At 48.3% G+C, this 21,288-nt stretch overlaps 1 protein-coding gene across 3 annotated transcripts in view; it reads left to right on the top strand.

Annotated features, from left to right (window-relative positions):
* Positions 1-437: 437 nt before the first annotated feature.
* The window catches only part of LOC125633741 (uncharacterized), a 76,098-nt gene continuing 55,247 nt past the window's right edge, over positions 438-21,288 (top strand). Inside the window, exon 1 of one of the 3 annotated variants that reach the window (XM_075127042.1) lies at positions 438-1,082. Coding sequence is in view for 2 of the 3 variants with exons in the window: in XM_048843443.2 (XP_048699400.1) it covers positions 978-1,082 (105 nt within the window). In the remaining variant the exon portion in view is untranslated. The remainder of the gene's footprint in view (positions 1,083-21,288) is intronic. The other 2 variants (XM_048843443.2, XM_048843442.2) reach the window with 2 other exon arrangements.

The following is a 21,288-nucleotide window of genomic DNA, read 5'->3' as shown; positions in this document are numbered from 1 at the left end:
TGGATTTCAGCTTCTCCCCCGTTTTTCAGTAGTTGCCATAGGACAACACAGGCAGCCATATGATCCTGTACAGCAGGATCAGATTGTGTATGAGAGAGGAGGGCAGGGGTAAGGCTAGTAGAAACCCACCTTGATTCTTTTTTGTTTTAATAAGAAACACTTCCTTCTGCTACACAGCAAGTGATCTCTCTTGAATCCCCCTTCCAAGGTTTATAGTGTGAGTGTGTGTGTGTGTGTGTGTGGGGGGGGGGGGGGGAGACCTGTTATTCTGCCACTCCAGGACCCACAAAGTGGTTTGGGGGAGGGGGTGGCTCTCTGCCCCCTTCCATTTCCCTTTAAATGGAAGCCCGGCCCACTGAAATTGACACAGTCCTCCTTGACTGGCCAATGGGAGCCTTGGCTGGGTGTTCTGTTTGTTACAAGTTTCACATTGCTGGAAGACACAGAGACTGAGAGAGAGAAACAGAGAGTCAGTGTGTGTGTGAGGGAGCGTGGATGAGGGGGGGAAGAGAGCAAAGAGGGGCGCGACAGAGAAAGGCAGAGAGGGAGGATGCCTGTTTGGAGCAGCAGGCATCAGGGAGAGAGAGAGATGGCATATTAGACCATTACCATGAGCAGAGCCCAGGGCCTCTGCTAAACAGCTTTTTCATTTCTTAATAAAAACATATTCCACCAAATGTCTCCTGTCCCTTGCAGAGCCCTGCCAGCTGGTACCTTCACTCCTTCTGCAGCCTGTAGAAAGAAGGGAAGTTTCATTTTTTTTTAAGTGTTGAAAAGGGATTTTTTTTTAAGTGAGGGCCAAAAGACAGAGCGTGGTGGAGGAGGAAGGGGAGGGGCAGTGCAGAAATCAGGGTAGCTGAAGCTTGGCCGCCTTTAGGAGGTCTGTGTACCTGGGGGGGTGCTTGAATGCAAGCTATTCTGAGTGCCTCCAAGCAAAGCTGCAGCAGCTCAGCAGATGTAGATGTGTGCGGGTGTGCATGCTTAACCCTTTCTTCGCTCCCTGGATTTATACCATGCTGAAGATCCTAACCAAAAAGCTCAGGGACCAGAGTTTGAATGAGATCCAGCCTTTCCAGCTAAAGGTAAGAAAAGCTCCCAGCATGTCTTTTTTTTTTTTTTGGCATGCTGCAGCTAATTAATAACAGGGATAATAAAGCTATTAACTTTCAGCATTCTGTGCACTGGGTCAGTTGCCTTTCACGCTGCTCAGAGTGCCAGGCAGGGTTGGAACTGGCCTGTACTGCATTAACGTTATTAAGACCCATTCCTTTGAAGGCAGGCCTGCCTTTTTGCCAAGGCAGGATATAATATAGAAGGGGTGTGTGGTGGAGAAACATATATATTGGTCTTTTAGCCTAGTAATATTTTTAATAAGGTGCATGTCTGAGTGCTGAGAGAGTTGCCTAGCAGAGGTGCGTGTATCTGTATCACACCTCTTTGATGTTGCAGTAGCACCTAGAGAGCTCAGCCAGGTTGGAGCCCCATTGTGGTAGGCACTGTGTAAACATAACTAGCTCTGAGCTCCATTCGCTTCAGTATGTTTGCAATTCTCTTTCTCTGTATCTGAAGGCCAGAATCAGACCTGGATTTTGCAGCCTGGCTCACTTCACTGACCTAAGGCTTTCTGAACCTTGCTTATATCCTTGTTTAGTTTGTACAGGAAAGCTAGGGACTGAAAACTCAGGACAATGTATATCCAAGCCCCCTCTGCAAAAGGCAAGGAGGAATTTATCAACCATATGCTGTGAAATAAAAATGGAGCCATGGTGAGAAGAATACAAAAAGTGCCGGGTTCTGGTTCAGGACACTGGGGGTGAATCTGGAGTAATCCTGCTGAAATTAGTGGAGTTTCACTGGATTTGCATTGGTGTAGGTGAGAGCAGAATCTGGCCGCAAATCAAAGAAAGGACCAGGGAAAAGTAGCAGCCTTTATTGCCTGGTTTGGGGGGGGAGGGCGCTATGCCCCAGTCTCCAGTGGAGTCTTTTGTATGCATTACACAGGGGAAGATTGTAGTATGCATCTGTGCTACTGCATAGTTGCTCTGGCTAGATTGGTGGCAACTTTATGAGAAATGGGGCTGATATTTCCTCCACGTTCTTGTCCCGTTCACTTCTTCCAGTTTGGATTGTGGATTCTGTTGTTTTTGAGGTGTGGGGGGGAGAGGGAGTTGTTAGGAGGCAATAGGGACATTTAGATTGTGGCGGATTGATCCCATGCTGGACACGCTTTGTGCGTGGGCAGTGTGCAGGACTATTTCTTTGGGCCTTGTGTGGCGGTAGCCACCTTTTGTTTTAATTTTCTTTCTCTCTTTCTGAAACTTGAATTCCGAAACCTGCAGGGTTTCTGGGGCTGCAGGTGAGACGTTGAGAACCAAGAGGGCCCCATAGGCTTTCAGGATGCACATATGTGTTCACAGAAACTGGTGCTATAGGGTATCAGCAGCCATTTTATTCACACAAGCGCCAAGGTTCTGCAGCGCAAACAAGCAACTTGCATTTTTGAAGGCCTATTGATACGGCCTTTAAATCTCAGTGTCTCCAAAGCCTGACACTTAGGCCTGTGCAAGTGGCATTGCAACTTGCCGGAGTTGCTAGTACAATGACTGGCACAAATGTGCGTGGGCACGAAGCCAGATTTTCCACACTCTGGACTCAACGTGCCTTAATGGCCACTGGGGACAATGTGGAGCTGAACCACTGTGGGGAGCTCTGGCTGGGATTTTACCTCAGGCCAGCATCCCTTCCCCACTGTTTCATGGAGTACACAATACTATCCTTTGTGTGTCTGGATAGATCTTCTAGCGGCTGTTGACTTGGGAAAGGTACCACTGGGGACACGTGGAGTCCCTGTGGTTTGGAGAGTTGTGCCTGGTGTCTGGGGCCTGCCCCAACCCCACACCCGCTCCTGTGCACATGCTGGGAGCAGCTGGTCGCAAACGGGCCCTCTGAGCTCCCCATTCTCAGAGCACACGTCAGCATCTCCTCAGCTTCCTGATGTGCACATTTTGCTGCGTGCGTGACGCATGTATTATTGGGTTACAATTACTCACCCAAGGCTGTTTCGAAAGTCTAAGGGGCCAGTCCTGCTGGCAGTGAAGTTAGTGGGAGTTTTGCCATGAATGGCAGTAATATCAGGTCCCTGGTTGTCAGACTAAGGATGAGTGAATCACTTCGGATAAAATAAGATCTGACCTCCAGCCAAAACCCAAACCAAGCAATTTCTGAGCTTTAAAAATATATATATATATATCTGGTTAGCTGATTCCACGCACATTGTCCTGCGCTTCTGCACTTCACATGCTTGCTGGAAGTTCCTAATACCATGGAACGGACTGTTCTTACATTTCTAGCGCTACTGGAAGCAGGCAGTATTGAAATCTTGCAACTCACACCATTCTTCAGTTGATTTCCAGCCCAATTTTGCAGACTCAGGAAGTTTGGAAAGATTTTTAGATTGGCACTCAAACTTTTGGATGTTTCTCAGAGTAGAGCCCCTGAACATTTTGTGGATCTAACTAATGGTACGGAATGTAATAAATGGGCTTAGTGTGTCTGGTCATGTTGCTTTAGTGGCTGGCTTCGTTGAGAATAAGAACCTGCTACCGTAGCAGCTGATGGAATTACTACTCTGGCGCTGCTTGTGCTGTCAGTGCTGGCGGCTCTGGGTTTTATTCCTACTAAAGATGGTGTCTTTATGCAAGTGGCCATTCCTTCCTTACACTGAGCTGTCCCATACAGCTTCACCTGTTGCCTTTGTCATGTGACCATATTTACTAGCGAGGAGGCCCAACTTGAAACGTGAAATACAAAACCCTCAATACCTCGATGGAGTGTTAGAAATCTAGAGGCAAAGCCAGATCTGAATTTTACAGTGTGGGACCCATCTTCTGTTACAACTGTCAGCTGTAGAACAGACTCTGTAGGGGCGGGGAGGGTGTCTAGAGGAATGAGAAAGGGAGTTTAAATTTGTGAGCAGCATTCTGTTGAAATTTTCCAAGTGAGGGAGTAAGAGAGAACCATACCTCTCCAAGAGTCCTGCTTTTTAGCTGGGCCTCAACGAGGCCTCCAGAATTGAACCCCTGAAGCAGGTAGTTAGATATCCAAATGAGTGCAGTTATTTGTACCCCAACATGACACACTGGCAAATGATCCCCAGTTCTTTGCTAACAAGTGTCGTTTCAGACCTGACAAACTCAGTACATCAAGTACATTGCTTACAGGGTATTTATCCATAAAGAGTAACATGTAAGGTCTCTGTTGAAAGCTTGCAACTTAGTGATATTCATAATCATAGTGTTACGTGTGTACATGTGGTATGTAAGGAATAATGTAGTTATATGGAAGTTTATGCCCTTGTGGTCTTAAGGTTAAAAGGATTACCAAGGGAACGATATTACTTGGTGTCAGCCTGTTCATGAAGGAGGAAGTTGCCGCTTCTCCCTAGTTAGCTGGTGAGGTAATTCCAGGCTCAATTGTCTACCATTGCCCCATCCCAGAACAGTCAATGGAAAAACATCAGACAGCTGCAAACAGGCAAAGCCACTTGGAGGTAAAAAAGGACCATTACAACAGAAAAGGGGATTGCCCTGCCTATGAATAGAGACAAATGAATGTTTCAGTATAACACAGAGGGAAGAGAGGCACTCTGGATCCATTCACTGAGGAGACATCTTGTTGAACAGGGGTGTTTTCGTGTACGTTTGGATCCTGGTCCCTGTGAAACCAGCCAGCTCTGCAACAGACTGAACTTTGGGGGGAAAGCCTCATGTATTAGATAGGAAAGGTAACTATTAATATGTATAGGCCCTAGTTTGTTTTCTGATTTTGTTTTGTATTCATTTGTTTCCATCACTCTCTCTTGTTTCTAGGGGAATTGCTATTCTTTCTTAAATAAACCTTCCTTTGTTTCGTTACAAGTGCTGTATATTATTACGAGTGGTGGTTTAAGGGAAACCTAGTAAACTGAGGCACAGAGGATCTGGGATTTCTGTGAGTAGCTGGTGTCAGGGGTTGGGAGTCACAGGGAAATGCTTCAAAGGGACATGGCGACGGGGGTGCACTTCTTGGTAATCTGCAGGGCAAAGGCAGGGCTGGCTTAGCCCAGAGGAGAGTGTTTGAATGGTTAATAAGCTGGTGGTATTAGGGAGCTAATACCCAGTGACCACGGGTAAGGGTAAGCCTCCCACTCTCTAGAAGCAGAAGATGATAAGGTGACTCACAGTCCTGGGTATGCAGAGAACCATCACACCCCAGTTTTGGGCTCACTGCATTGGAGATCATTTCTGGAAAAACTAGGCCTAACCACAGAAGGCCAGTTTTCAAAAATATGCCATGAAGTTGTACCTAGGTACATGGGATAAATAAGATGCAGGTAACCGGGTGTGCAAAAATATACAGCGATAGGAGCAAAATGGCTAATTGTGTCCAAATGAGTTTGCATGTGCAGCCGTAGCACTCTTTTTATTCACACAAATCACACAGATGCATTTTTTCCATCCACAATTAACTGTTGGCACCACTGCATGCATGTAGTTGGTGCAATTTACGAGTCTAGTTTTTAAGCCTAGATTTCAAGCTCTTTGGGGCAGGGACTGTGTGTTCATTGTGTGTCTATACAATGCCTGTCAAACGAGGGCCTTGAGTGGTGCGCCTACGTGCTACTGCAATGCAAATAATCAGTGACAGGTTGAAATACCTAGCCCAAGGGGCACAAAATTCATAGCGTTGATGCATCCATCACAGGTTCTAGCCAATCACTTTTTGTTGACACCATGACAACAGTGAATAACTTTATTGACAACACAGTAATTGTTGAATTACTGTAACATCAACACATTTATTATTTTAATCCTGAATATTATTGAAATGACTCTGTATCTGGAATACTAATTCTGTTCTGGTGTGAAGCACTGTTTTCTGGGTAGGGGAACGAGAAGGGTGTCTACTTTTTAGCCCATGAAAGGCAGGCAAATGCTGCTCTCATCTGAGTTTCATTGTAACAGAGAACAGCCTCTCATGACTGCTCAGTGCATAGAGCAATATGGTCTAGTCCAGGGGTGGGCAAACTTTTTGGCCTGAGGGCCGCATCGAATTTCTGAAATTGTATTCAAGGGCTGGTTAGGGGAGGCTGTGCCTCCCCAAACAGCCAGGTGTGGCCCAGCCCCCCGCCCACTATCCGACCCCTCCTGCTTCTAGCCCTCTGATGGCCCCCCGGCGAACTCTGCCCCATCCACCCTCCCCTGCTCTCTGTCCCCTGACCACCCCCGGACCTCCTGCACCATCCAACCCCCCTCTTCTTCCTGACTGCGCCCCCCCAGGACCCCTGCCTCATCCAACCACCCCTTCTCCCTGACTGTCCCTGAACACCCTGCCCCTAACTGCCCCCCGCTGCCCCATCCAACCCCTCCTCTCATTCCCGACTGTCCCCCCCGGGACCCCTGCTCCCATTCAACCCCCCTGTTCCCCACCCTCTGACCACCCTGGCCCCTATCCACATCCTCGACCCCTGATCATCCACTGAACTCCCCTGCCTTCTATCCAACCTCCCCCTCACCTCCCGCACTGCTCCCTGCCCCCTTACCGCGCTGCCTGGAGCACTGGTGGCTGGCAGTGCGGCTGCACCAGGACAGGCAGCCACGCCGTGCAGCACAGAGCACCGGGTCAGGCTGGGCTCTGCAGCTGAGCTGCCCCAGGAGCTTGCAGCCCTGCCGCCCAGAGCATTGTGCCGGCGGAGCAATAAGCTGAGGCTGCGGGGGATGGGGGAACAGCAGGGGAGGGGCTGGGGGTGAGCCTCCTGGGCCAGGAGCTCAGGGGCTTGGCAGGAGGGTCCCGCGGGCCAGATGTGGCCCACAGGCCGTAGTTTGCCCACCTCTGGTCTAATCAATAGAGAAGTCTCCTCATCAGCCCCCTCACTCCTTCAATTATTTCCCCCGGTGTCTGCCTCCAGAATCATCTACGGGATTCTGCCGTGACCCTCTGGGCTTTCGATGGGTCCTGACAAGAAGCCATGGACGGATTTTGAGCCCTGGATGAAAAAGGTGAACCACTGGTCGAGTGGGCTAAACATGGGACTGGCAGACAGGGACTTCTGACCCTGCTCTGACTCATTACTCTGTATTGCCATGGGCACGCCACTTAACCGCTCTAGCCATTTACCAGGTCTGAATTTGGCCCCTCTCTCTCTCTGTTTCCCCATTTGTAAGATGAGGTAAATAGTATTTACCATCTAGCTCATTACTAATGCTGAATGGGTTCCCTTACAAAGCACTGCATAAGTGCTCATGATTATTATTCGTCAGGGCAGAGTATTGGCTTTCTGATTTTTCTGCTGCTGCTGCAGTTGTGTGCTCCATCTATCTGCTGGCCTTCTACCAGATTGCTCATTCAGCTGATGAAAGTCTTGCTCAATGGAATTTATTTTCATCCCTGTCTCCTTAGGAGGCTATTTCCCCCGTCCCTTTCTGCTTGCTGCTCATGCCTGTTTAGTTCTTCCCATCACAAAGAATTCATTCCCTTAAGATCGTCAGGCTCCGTTTAAAAATCTGAACTGAAGACGTTTTCCTTTCCTCATCACTGTTCGTGGCTTTATGCTATTTTGGTTAGTTTCAGCATTTTTGGGGAGTCGAGCAATAACTAAGGACCCAATTTAGCAAGGTACTTTTAAGCAATGTGCCTAATTTTAAGCATGTAAGTACACCTACTGATTTAAAATGAACTGTTAATGTGCTTAAAGTTAAGCATATACTTAAATACCTAGTGGAACTGGGGCCTAAAATTACACCAGCAGGTTAAAATGAGATCCTTAGTTGATCCATATTACAGTATTGCCAACCCACAGCCATTCAAAATCATGACTCAGGAGGTTGCCAAAAGTCATGAAATTGACTTAAAAATCATGAGACCTTGAACAAATTTGGGGGTGCTTATGGGTTTTGAACTTTTAGGACTCACATTTGCCAGCTTTTCTCCTCAGTCACGAGGGCTAGAAACTTAAATAAACAAAAAACCTGAAAGCTGAGATTTTCATATAATCTCTTGACTTCAGAAACTGGGGATTTAAGAAAAATATCACACAGTGTGAGCCTTGTGTAACTAGAAGTGAGAAGCCAGTGAAATGACACTGATTTATATCTGATAAAGATCTAACCTGTAGTTTTAAAAAAGAAATGTCCTTAGCTGTGGGTCAAGAAGGGACCTCAGGGTTTGTCCCTATATTTACTAATCCCTGAGTTTATTGAATCTAAAAATTAAAAAAATCCTAATATACTTTACCTTCATTGTAACACTATTCATTTACTTTTTGAATTTCAGTGAAAATAGTTTGCTCTGGTTTATGGTCCATTTTGAGCTGGGTTCCCTTCCTGGATCCCAGGCAGCAGCGAACATGCACAGAAGTGTGTCTAAAATGCACCACAAGCGTTCAAGGTGCTACCCGAAGCCCTCTATCTGTGTGTGGCTTTGCACATTTGGCCCTTGTCGCTGGTCCAAGCGACCTTCCTAGTTCCTCCTTATTTTTTTTCCCCCATCCTTAAAAGTCCCAGAGCAAGTTCGGCATCTCTGTCCTTTTCAGGCTGGAGTGGGTTCGTCTGAGTGATGATTTCTCTTATCTGTGTTGGAGGTCGTAGCTTGCAGTTGCGTACATGGGCATGAGGTAGAAGAGGAGACCTTTGAATGGGGAATTTCCTCTCTCGATATGGGAGTGCCAGCCTGCCAGCCAGATACAGCAATTTGGTGGGAAAGGGTCTGCAGTTGAGCTGGGGGGAAAAGAAATCCTCCTTTGCCCTTTCACCTATTACATATGAAACAACGTGTTTGTTCCAGACGTTTGTCTAAAGTCAGATTTGTTATTTGGAGGAGATAAACAAGACAGTGAGGCAACTAAGAATTAATATTGCTGTTGGCACCATGGCCAGTGGCTTTTAGGGAGCTGTGCTGCTGCCAGATGTGTGCATGCGAGGGTGAGGGGGAGCCCAGCTGACAGACCGAGAGATCAACACCTTCTGTGTATATATTTTTGGGTAACAGAGGCCACTTCAGCTGGTTCGGATTGGACAGTTCTCTCTTGGGAAACCTGTCGGTGACATTCCTCAATCAGCCTGCAGGGGTCACTGTAGAGCAATGCAGCTCCCTCCCACTCTTTTTGCCTCCTCTCATCCAGAGACTGAGCAATTTTTTTTCCGGTGCCACAGCTTTCCCTGCCCTCTGCTAGCCTGAGTGAGCGAGAAGACGAGCACAGGGCTCCGGCTCAATGCACAGTGTATTGCATTGGCCACCAGGTTGGCTAGCTGGGTTGCTACTCATCTTGAATTGCGTGAGTCTAACCTGCAAGGGTAAAAGCAATCCCAGTTTCTGTTTGGGGCATCACTGGATTGCCGTGTAACATTGGCATGTAATCATGCAGAGGCTCAGGTGTGCTGGCCTGTTACCACTGGACCGGATCATGTGTGTGATGGGGAGGAAGCCCTGCCGGCTGGTTCTTGTGCTGCAAGATCAAATTCTCCAAAATGGGAGGACCTGGGGAAAATCTGCTGCCTGGTTCGAAAGGATCCAAAGCACTTAGGGTCACCCCAAATTTGTGGATGGTCCTGATTTCTGCCAGCAGCGTCTCCCGTGATCTGAGATTGTGGGCACCAGAACTGGACAACTGTGTGGCTAACAAGCTCTGAGATTTACTGAGGAGACATTTGAGCAGGTGGAGCCAAGGTCTGATCCTGAACGGCAAGTCCTTCGCTCTTGGCTCTCTTGGCGGTGAAACGCATGTAATGTAAATGATGTACATCCCGAGGGGATGGGGCACTTAGATCCACTGGCCCCGAAAGGGTTAAACTGGGATTTATCTGGGTTGCCTGAAACATCTGTGCTGCCCCTTACAATGCATTTCCATTGGGAGGCATGTGCATTTAAAGTCCTACGGCTTCCTCAGCTTCCTCTCTGACCTTGGATGGATCTGGGGATGGGACCGCTGTAGGCAGCACCCATCTCCCCACCCCACCCGTAGCTGCACGAGCTGCGGTCACTATTGTGAATAGGTATCACTCCCTCCCAATCTTCACTTCCCTTTCCCTTCTCCCTAACTTATTCCCTCTACTAAGTGCGTGCGGCAACTTTCTGCAAGTTCCTTCCTCCACTAACCCCCTCCCTGCCCAGCCCTGTGCCCTCCTGTGCTGCTCCCAGAAATCTTTTGACCACATCAGCAAAGCCATGAGCTTTGAGACACAAAAGTGGAGAGAGACTTACTGTGCGGCAGTGTCATGTGTGGTTAACTGCTGACCAAGGTGAGGCTGTGGCAGGGGTGTTTGCTCCAGGCTGGATTCGGGGTGTGTGTGTCTTCTTATGGAAGAAGCTTGTTGGAGGCCAGATACTTGTCTTGGAGGGTGAGATGTGGGATGGGATGTTTGACTGAAAAAGGCAAGACTAGAATCAGGGAATCACACAATTTTCCTCCTCCTCACAATAAATTGCTAGACTCTACCGGCCCTTTAGGCTAACAACGTATGATTGGTTTGAGGAGACAACGCCCCTGCCCCTCACCGCCTGCAAATTCACTAGTTACCTCTGCGGTTGGGCGTTCCAAGGCATAGGATCCCTACAGTACTGGACCCATACCTTTCTGCTGTCTGGCAGGAAGGGCAGGCCTTGTCTTTGCCGGCAGGACCTCGGTGGTATTCAGCGGCATTCACCCTGCACAGCAGAAAATGCCCAGCAGGCCAGGAGGAATTTGAAGGCTTTATGGCTCCAGGGTGGCTGTACTTTTCACCCCGTGCTCCATCTCGCCGTGGGCACCCTTCTAAGTGCCCGACCCAGCGCCTGCCCATCTCTTAAGGCGGAATGCAGCTCTTGTGGACACTTCTCCTCCTGTTCGCGATCATGCTGACTGCCTCCTCCCATTCATGAGCCTGTAACATCCCAGTGGAAACTACAGCCACCGCTTACCTGTAAAAAGAATACTGGGAACATATTTAGCAAATTGTAACAGTCTCTCAATTCAGCCTCGCAGTGGGGAAGGAAGCGAGCCAGCACCGGGGACCCAGTCTGTCTGTGGGGTTTGTAGGATGCCTATCACTGTAAAGTCTGGTGGAGGCACCGCAGTATGGTTGGGCAAACCATTTTGAATGAAGTGAGAGCTGATCCGAGCCCCTTGTCTGAAATCCAAGGGGGGAGGGGGCAGGAATGAGTTCTCCCTAGCTATGTAATCAGCAACAGGGCTGGGGCTTTTGTCTCTCTCCGACAGGTTTGTCTTTGCCCACTGCAACCACTGAGACTAGCTCAGTTAAGTCTCTCTACAGGGCACGCATGATCTGGGCCTTCATTTAGTAGTAGATGAGGTGCTCTCTGGAGAGTCAGGGCTGAGCTAAGCCCGTGCAGCAAGGAGCTCTGTATTCTGAAGCACAGCGGTAACTATCCTAGGAAGCCAGCGTTTGAGAAGTGGCCTGCTTTCCTAGGTGTGTCCGGGGTGAGACCAGCTGCCTCAGACACTTAATGTCACCAGTTTGGATGGAACAAGCTGCTGCTTGAGAAAAGGCAGGAGTTTTCCAGCTTGAAGGGGGAGAGTGAATGAGCGAGATTGAGGATGATTTGCAGTTAATCCCCTGCCCTTCCAGCCACGATGATGGTTTGTTTCATAAATGTATTTACACAGCTCCAGCTTCCCCCTGAGACGATATGTGCATCATGGGGAGTCCTGGAAACAGCAGGAGCAGATCTCTGATTCAGCACACGTGTGCGTCGTGCACTCGCATACGTTCCCAGCCTCTCTGTCCTGAACGCAGTCATGCGTGCTCAGCAATGTTGTCACACGCACGTTTGCGCGCAGAGATGAATGTTGCTAGCACCGAGAGGTGAACACAACCACTCGTTCAAACACTTGCATGGATGCACCAAAGCACATACCTTTGCTCTCACTCCCTGGTGCTCCCGTGCACACACAACAGCCACACATCTATACTTGCACCCAGACATGCTTCCAGATATACTGGCTTGCATTGTCTCACATGTGCACCGATGAACTGCCATTCACATGTAAGCAGAGTCAGGATGAGCTCTACCCTGACATCTGGTGGCGAGTCATGGTGGGTTGTGGAAAAGAACTTCAGGGGCTGATCTCATTTGCATAGGCACACCCACCCCGCCTAGATGGTCACTTTGGCTGCTGTAGGAGCCCCAGTTTCTCTGTTATTGGGGCAGGAATAAACTGTTATTATCCTGATAATGTGAATCAAGGACAGTGGAACTGTACTTGGCCTTTTGTTATGATGGAGGGACTCACCATCAACTAAGCAGCACTCGCTAGACAAGGGTCATGGGTTCCAAAACCCAGTGAATGGAGAGAGGTTGGGGATAGATATTAATACTGGGTGGTATGGGCCCTATGGGGAGGGTATTATATACTAATTGCACTTCCTCCTCTCTCTACGGTGGAATATCAGGGCTAATTTTGATTCCATTAGGAATCTAGTTACAGGCTGTTGAGCTGAATTCACTTTGGGCCAATGGTGCACCAGCACTGAGGCTCTACTATTACAAGCTGAAATCACTGAGTGTTGTGTTAAGTAGTGGGGTAGCCTGAAGATATATTGCGGAGCAGTTTGCGGGATGGCTGGCAGAGCAGAGCAGTTTGCAGGATGGCTGGCAAAGCACAGAGTCTGAGTGTAGCAAAGCCTTTTAATAACAGAGAAACAATGTGGCATTATGTTGGGGAAACACCACCACCAACAGGATTCATAACACAACCCATGAACAAACAACCCACCCCAAGCAAATTAGGGTGTGTCCTTTCCCTTTGGTTCTTGAGTCCAGCAACCCAAAATCACCCAAAGTCCCAAAAGTCCAACACCCCAAAAGTCTGTCCCTGGTCAGTGCAGTCCCAGAGTTCAAAAGTTTATCTGCAGAGTTTTACCTCCCAACCTGGGTGGAGATGGGGGGGGGGTTTAAGGGGCACCTTAAGGGGCAATCCAAAGCCGATTGCCCCACCTCTCCATAGGGCTCCGCTCCCCCAGCCGTCCCACGAATTGCTCTGCTCTGCCAGCCGCCCCATGAGCTACTCCAGACATCCCACAAACTGCTCCACTCCACCAGCCATTCTGTTCTGCCAGCCGTCCCATGAGCCGTTCCAGCCGTTAACCGTTTTACTGGTCTTATTACCCTATCTCGTCTATTGAGAATTTCTGTTGCAGGGGTAGGCAGGACATCTTCTTGAGCAACAGTTGGAGAGGTTTCCTTTGAGGATCCCTCGGCTACTGGTATAGGTCCCTGCATTTCCAGTTCTGACCATGGAAGGTCCAACGTGACTAGGGCCCCCTCCCCCTGGATGTCTCCACTGTCCAGTAATCTGTGTGCATCATCACAGGCGGGTCCCATCGGTGCCACAGGGGTGCCAGTAACGGGCCTAAATACCTCTGCCATGGGGTTTAGGGCGGAGGAGGGGGAGATCTCTCTTGGTTCAGCTGATCGAGACTGAAATCTTGTCTCCATTCCAGGATACACCATGGTTGTGTCTTCCTCCTCAGACTCACTCTCGGATGTGCTGAATAGGGGTAGGTTAGCTGCAGAGGGCCCGCTGTCCGTGTTGGATGGTGGCTTTGGTCTAGCACCTTTATCCTGCCCGGTTGCCCTGTTGTGGTCCATCTCATAAGGGGTGCCTACCAATTCCCCCACAGGGAGCAAAAGGTTTCTATGCACTGTCTTTATTTGCCCTGGACCCTCTTCAGGTTTGATCTTGTAGACCGGCAGGTCTCCCAGTTTTTCCATCACCAGGTAAGGTATTGCCTTCCATCTGTCAACTATCTTGTGTTTGCCAGCAATACCCAAATTCCGCAGCAGGACTCTGTCCCCTGCTGGAGCTCCTGCAAACGTACCCTAGCATCATATCGATGTTTGTTGCGGTCTGTGTTCTTCCGAGCCGCAGATGAAGCTAAGTGATAGGCATCCCGCAGCTTTTCCCTTAGTCGGGATACATATTGCTGATGAGTTTCATAACTATCTCCATCCTCTGATGCACCAAAGCACAAGTCTGTGGGTAATCTTGGTTCTCGCCCAAACATCAAGAGATATGGGGTGACTCCTGTAGCATCGTTCTTTGTGGTGTTGTAGGCATGCACCAGAAATGCGACATGTTGGCTCCAGGTTGTTTTCTGCTCTGGTTGCAAAGTCCCCGACATATCTAACAGGGTTCTATTGAACCTCTCTGGCTGAGGAACACCTTGTGGGTGATAAGATGTTGTCCTAGACTTTTTAATTCCCGCTATCCTCAGCACCTCCTTCAGAAGGTGACTCTGAAAGTCCCGCCCCTGATCCGAGTGTATCTGGGCTGGGAATCCATAGACTGAGAAATATGTCTCCCTGAATACTCAAGCGACGGCGGTGGCCCTCTGATCACCTGTGGGATATGCCTGCGCATACCGTGTAAAATGGTCAGTCACTACTAGAATGTTCCCAACATTCCTCCTGTCTACCTCTAAAGACAAGAAATCAATGCATACCAGTTCCAAAGGTTTGTTGCTGGTGATGTTCTTGAGATATGCAGCCCTCGTGGGCAGAGTTTTCCTTTGAACACATTGAGCGCAAGTCTCACATTTCTTGCGAACATCTTCAGCCATCTGGGGCCAATAGAACCTACTACGAATAAGTTTCAGGATCCTCTCCATCCCTAAATGCCCAAAGTCATCATGCAGGGCCCTCATGGCCAGGGCTCTGTACTCTTTTGGCAGCACTAGTTGTGCTTGTTACTTTTGTAAAAGGTCGGTGGTCATTCGGTGTAGCACTCCCTGGATCAGTTTTAGTTTGGTCCATTCTCTCAATAGTAGTTTACCCTCCGGGTTAGGTGGGACAACCGCAGCTGGGCTTTGCCCCTCCCTTTTGGCCAGTAGTGTATCATGAATGTCAATATCTTGCAGCTGGGCTTCTTGCCAGTCAGCTGCATTGAGCATGGGCAAGGGAGATTGGTCCAATGCAATATAGTTCACTGAAGCAGAAGGCACGCATTCAGGGGGCAGGTCCAAAGCTTCTGCAACACATCCATGAAGGCTCTCACGGGCCTCTGGCTCTCGGCAACTCACACTGCAAATAGCTCTCACTCCATCTGTGGGTATCACAGCAACTTCTGGTGCCTGCGGACGCCTGGACAATGCATCTGCATCTACATTGCTTCTCCCTGATCGGTATTGAATGCTGAACTCATAGCTAGCCAAGGCAGCCACCCATCTCTGCCCTGTAGCATCCAGCTTAGCACTTGTGGATAAGTCAGCGGATTGTTGTCTGTCCACACCTGGAACTGAGCACCATACAAGTAGTCTTGAAATTTCTCAGTGATGGCCCATTTCAAGGCCAAGAATTCCAGCTTGTGGGTGGGATAGCGAGTTTCACTATCAGACAATCCTCGACTGGCAAAGGCTACGGGTTTATGTTTGCCTTCCACTTCCTGGTACAGGACTGCTCCCAGACCCTCCAAACTGGCATTAGTATGCAGGATAAACGGTTTGCTTGGGTCAGCAAAGACTAGGACTGGAGCATGAGTTAGGCAAGTAATGATTTCTTGAAAAGCCCTTTCACATCTCTCATCCCACCGTGGCCCAAATGGTTCGAAGGGGCCATAGTGTTGCTGCACAGGAGGCTATGGGGACCTCCCCTTATTCTTGTTCTTAGATTTGTTCTTGCTGGACTGGTATCCCCTGGTAAGATCATTCAGAGGCTTTACAATCGTAGCATGGTTTTTCACAAATCTGCGGTAGTAGCCACTAAATCCAAGAAAGGTCTTGAGTTCTCTGTAGTTACTTGGACATGGCCATGTAGTGAGTGCTTCTATTTTATCGGGATCAGTACTCGCACCTTCTTGGGACATGATGTGACCCACAGACTTTACTGAGGTTCTGCAGAAATGGCGTTTGTCAGTTGAAAGCTTCAGACCATAATCCTCCAACCTATCAAGCACTTTAAGAAGTCTTTCTTCATGCTCCTCTAAGGTTCTTCCAAACACAATCAAGTCATCCAAATAAACCAACACTTGCAGTAAATTCATGTCTCCCACAACTTTCTCCATGAGACGTTGAAATGTGGCAGGTGCTCCAGAAATCCCTTGGGGCATGCGTTTGAACTGATAAAACCCTAATGGGCAGATGAAGGCTGTCTTCTCCTTATCTTCTTCTTCCAGAGGGATCTGGTATCCACTTCGAAGATCCGACACAGAGAACCACTGGCTTCCCAGCAAACAGTCTAAGGCATCTTGGACTCGAGGCATAATGTACTGGTCAACCACAGTATGGCTGTTTAGGGTGCAGTAGTCAATACACATCCGGATTTTCCCATTCTTTTTACGGACCACCACAATGGGTGAGGTGTATGGGCTGCGGGACTCTGTAATGATGCCATTTGCAGCCAGCTCCTGAAGATGATGTCGCACATCTTCCATCTCAGAGAGAGCAATCTTCCTAGATCTCTCCCTGAAAGGTCAAGAGTCATGTAGTCTGATAGTGTGCTCTACTCCTTTTGCACATCCCACATCCCACTCATGCAGTGAGAATACTTTGGATCTTTCACAAAGTTTCTTCCTCAGGCGATCTTTCCACTCTCCGGACACTGGTGAATCTCCAAAGTCAAACTTTGCTGGGTCTATTGCCGGAACTTGAGTTTCACACTGGGGTTTTACAATCGACTCAGGCTCAAAGAGGTCTGCTATCTTTTGTCCTTGCTTCACAACAACAGCACGACTCGTTTCATTAGCTATCAGTATAGTCACCTTGTCTTGGGCTTCAGCAGGCAGGGTTATGACTCCACTGGGGACCAGCACTCCTTCCAGGAGCTTTCCTCCCATTGGCTGCTCTATCGTTGCTAACGTCCCTTTACTGCCTTTCAGCCAGGTACTCATGACAAGCACTTCTTGCTCCGTCCTTGCAGGCACTACGAAGGGGGTGTGCCCGCGTACTTCAGTGCCCCAATCAGTAGCTCAGATGTCTCCCTTTTAGTGCTCTCAATTTTGATATAGGCTTCAGCACAAAGCATATGGATCATCAGGGTATTGAGGTACTGGTCCCCAGCCCGTCTTCTGCAGTAATCCGCGAGTACCTTGAAGAGGCTGAAGTTGGTCCCTATCAGCATAGACACAGACACAGGTCCCTTTAGGGTCAGGGCATATTAAGGCAGCTGTGTCTACCTCTTCTCTTACCCCAGCCACCTCCTCTGGGAATTCCAGGTGCACTATGACATACCCTTGGTAGGAGTATTCATCCATGCTGAGGCCACATAGGCCAAGGCCAGTCAGTGGCTGTATAGGCAGGTGCCTAAGCATCTGTTGGTAGAATGACTGAAATATAATAGTCACTTGAGATCCAGTGTCAAGCACTGCTTTACATTCCACCCCTTCAATGCTCACCGTGACCTCTGCTTGAGGCCCTATCGGTCCTGTGGGGATCCCACCTGGACAGTCTTTTCTGGGGGAATCTTCAAATCCTGCAGGTGGTCCCCGTCCCCAGACCCTCTGGCAGCTACCGGATCTTTCCCAACTGATCCTCAGCTTTCCATACACTAAGGAGGGATTTTCTTCATTACGGCACTTGGTAACACTGTGTCCATCCTGACCACATTGGTAGCAGAAGAATTGTCCTTTCCCCCTTCGCCTGGGTGGAACGGTGGCTCTATTTGCTTGGGGTGGGTTTTTTGCTCATGGGTTGTGTTACGAATCCTGTTGGTGGTGTTTCCCCAACGTAATGCCACATTGTTTCTCTCTGTTATTAAAAGGCTTTGCTACACTCAGACTCTGTGCTTGCGAGAGGGGGAAGTATTGCCTCTTGGAGGCGCCCAGCGAGGGTGGTATATATTTGTCCCAGGTCACTGGGTGGGGGCTTGAGCCAGTTTTGCATTGTGTTATTGGAATGGAACCCCTAGATACTGAACCCGGCCCTTGTTTCTGCCAACTCTGATGGGCAGAAGGGTTACACACATGCATGCAGACATTATATACACATTTGGCCCTTGTGCTCCACCCCATGACCTGTGGCTTGGGAACATTCAGATGTGTGTGTGTGTGTGAACTGGAGACCCCCATTCCTGCTAGTTTCACACACAGGTTTAGCGTGGTTAAGTAACAACTATGGAGATGCATGATAGTTGTCTGCAGATATTTGTAAGGTGGAAAGACCAAAAAGGGAGAGTAACTCTTAAGTGTGGTCTCTAGGGGTCTAACTATAATAAGAGTATTGGGATGTAATTGAACAAAGGAAAAGTCTAGACTGAGTATCAGGTGACATATTCTACTGGTAAGATCTGTTGGATGGTGCAATGGCCTCCCCAGGAAAGTGCTGGGGGAGAGATAGGATGACTTAGTAGGTGCCAGGGTTCCCCCCCCACTCTGAACTCTAGGGTACAGATGTGGGGACCTGCATGAAAGACCCCCTAAGCTTATTTCTACCAGCTTAGGTTAAAACTTCCCCAAGGCACAAATTCTTTGCCCTTGGAGGGTATGCTGCCACCACCAAGTGATTTAACAAAGAATCAGGGAACGGACCACTTGGAGTTCCTACTCCCCCCCTCTAATATCCCCCCAAGCCCCCACACCCCCTTTCCTGGGGTGGCTTGAGAATTAAACAAGATGAGCACAGACCAACCTTGGGGTTTTTTAGGACACTAAAAAAAATCCCAGTCAGATTCTAAAAGAAACAGAACGTTATTATAAAGAAAAAAGGTAAAAGAAGCACCTCTGTAAAATTAGAATGGAAGATAATCTTACAGGGCAATCAGATTCAAAACCACAGAGGATTTCCCTCTGGGCCAAACTTTAAAGTTACAGAAAGAAAACCAGGAATACACCTTCCTCTCAGCACAGAGAAAATCACAAGCCAAAACAAAAATAAGCTAACACATTCCCTTGCTAGTACTTACTAATTCGAATGGAGTTGGATTACTTGCTTCCTTGATCTGTGTCCGGCAAGCACACAGAACAGACAGACCTAAACCTTAAACCCCCCAACCCCAGATTTGAAAGTATCTTGTCCCCTTATTGGTCCTTTTGGTCAGGTGCCAGCCAGGTTACCTGAGCTTCTTCCTTCTTAACCCTTCACAGGTGAAAGGATTTTGTGCCTCTGGCCAGGAGGGATTTTATAGTACTGTATACAGGAAGGTTGTTACCCTTCCCTTTATATTTATGACAGTAGGTATTTTCCATCTCTAATTGCTGTGATTCTGGAATTAGACCTCACTTGGTGGTTTTGTGAATGCCATGTGAGGTAGAACGGAGCATAGCTTATTGTCGCGTGGCTAGTGCTAAAAACCTATTTGTCTCAGTATGATAAATAGTTATACGGATGCTAGAAGCCACATCTATCCATGTGGGCATTTATATCACTCTGCTCTCTGTACCAGAGTATGGGAACACTTATGGGCACTCCCGTAGTATTACTGCCACGGGCTCAGTTTTTCCATTCTAATCATCGTTAAAAGCACAGAGTACGCTCTTTGGAGTAGGGACCATCTCTTGCTGGGCATGCCTTCACTGAAGCGTTAACTCGTTATCTCCACTGGAGTTACTCAGCTTGAGCGAGAGCAGTCACAACGTGAAATGACACTCCAGCTGCCATGGTGTGTGGCATGCTGAGACTTCTGAGGGCATGTCCCTAGGGTTGCCAGCCCTCAAGGATTGTCCTGGAGTCTCCAGGAAATAAAGATCAATCTTTAATTAAAGATAATGTCATATGATGAAATCTCTAGGAATTCAACCAACCAAAGTTGGCAACCCGACATATCCCATGCTTCTTAGCACTACAGTAAGCTGAGCCGCTCTGTGTATTCTTTCCCAGGGCATTGTGGGAGAACTTGTCTGCCCTTTCTGGGCACATGGGGCATTGTGGGAAGGCACTGGAGGAGTAGCGATGCTCGAGGAGGTAACCTGCTTCCATATTGCAGAGTGGACATGTTAGCAGCTGACAAGTTTTAGCCTATCCCCCTTGCTAAGCCAGCCAGCTTGAGTTAACAGCAACCACAACTGAGTTCAGTGTGTGTGGACAGAACTCAAGTTAGGGCCAGCAATCGAGTTACAAGTTGTTAACTCTGCATTGAAGAGAAGCCCACTGTGTGTTTGTATAGCGTGTCCCACAGTGGGGCTTCAGTCTCAGTTGGAGCCTCTGGGCACTGCTGTAATACAAATAATAGCAACATATTGTATCAGCTCTGTGGACAATTGGAGGACTTCATACTCCATGGCTGTTAACGTGGCACCTCTCCTCAGCGCTAAATGTCCTTATTAAATTTTGTGTGTGTGTGTGTGTGTGTGTGTGTGTACTCGTGCACAATATAATCTTAGCTGCTGTGGAGAAACAAGCAACCGTATTAACTTCAGCAGCATGCCAAGCTCAGGAAAATCCAGCTCCTGCAGTTTTATGGTTTGACAAGTAGTAGTGGGAAATTATCAAACCGCCCAGGAAGGAAAATAACTTCCAGTTTCTAGCAGGGCATTGCAAATACAGGAGGGTGAGAAGCAAATGTGAAGGGATGTAGGGAATACTTGCCAATGTCCACTTACATCGGACTGCAGGATGGTGGGTTGGGTTGATACAGTTGCCGTGCCTGTGTTGGGTGCCAGCTGTAGACCTTCTCCACTCCTCTTATTTGTTTTTTCCACATATGGCCCCAGTGAAGTGAATTTTCTTCTTCACTGCTAGTCCTGCGTGCACCTGTTGGGCTGTGTCACTCCTGTGATATTTCCTGGGGACCAGTGGAGTATGAGAAGATGGATGTGTATCAACATCATGTGTGCATTCTAACTGGATCACCATGCAATTTAAAAGGCAGCCTATTAAAAACTTTTAAAGGAAGGATCTTTTCTCCCCCTCCCCCATACACAACTCATAATTAACCTGTGAGACTCATTGCCACAGGATACTGTTGTGGGCCAAGAGTCTAGAAGGATTCAGAAAAAGATGTTGATAATTAGATGAATAATAGGAACATGCAGTTATTTTAGGCATGATTAAAAATGTATGGGGGATAGAAAATTGTATGCTTTGGGCAACCACTAATTGCCTGGGATTACAAAGAAAATTCTTCTACAGGCAGTTTATTCCAAAATTGTCCATTACGTGGGCTTTCTTGGGATTCTTGCATCTTCTGAAACATCTGGTGCTGGCCACTAGCAGAGACGGGATACGGGCTAGCTGGATATCAGGTCTGAGCACTATGGTAATACCGATGTGTGCCACATTCAGCAGTGTTGCAGGCACAGCCTCCATAGGCGTATCAGCACATTTGGCAACACAATAGGTGTGTTTTCCCCAGCTATATGTGGAATGTTCAGCAGAATGTCAGATG

Source organism: Caretta caretta, chromosome 3 (genome assembly GCF_965140235.1).
Source record: "Caretta caretta isolate rCarCar2 chromosome 3, rCarCar1.hap1, whole genome shotgun sequence".
NCBI lineage: Eukaryota > Metazoa > Chordata > Testudines > Cheloniidae > Caretta > Caretta caretta.
Note: the sequence above shows the minus strand (reverse complement) of the source record. Positions and strands in the feature narration are given on the sequence as shown.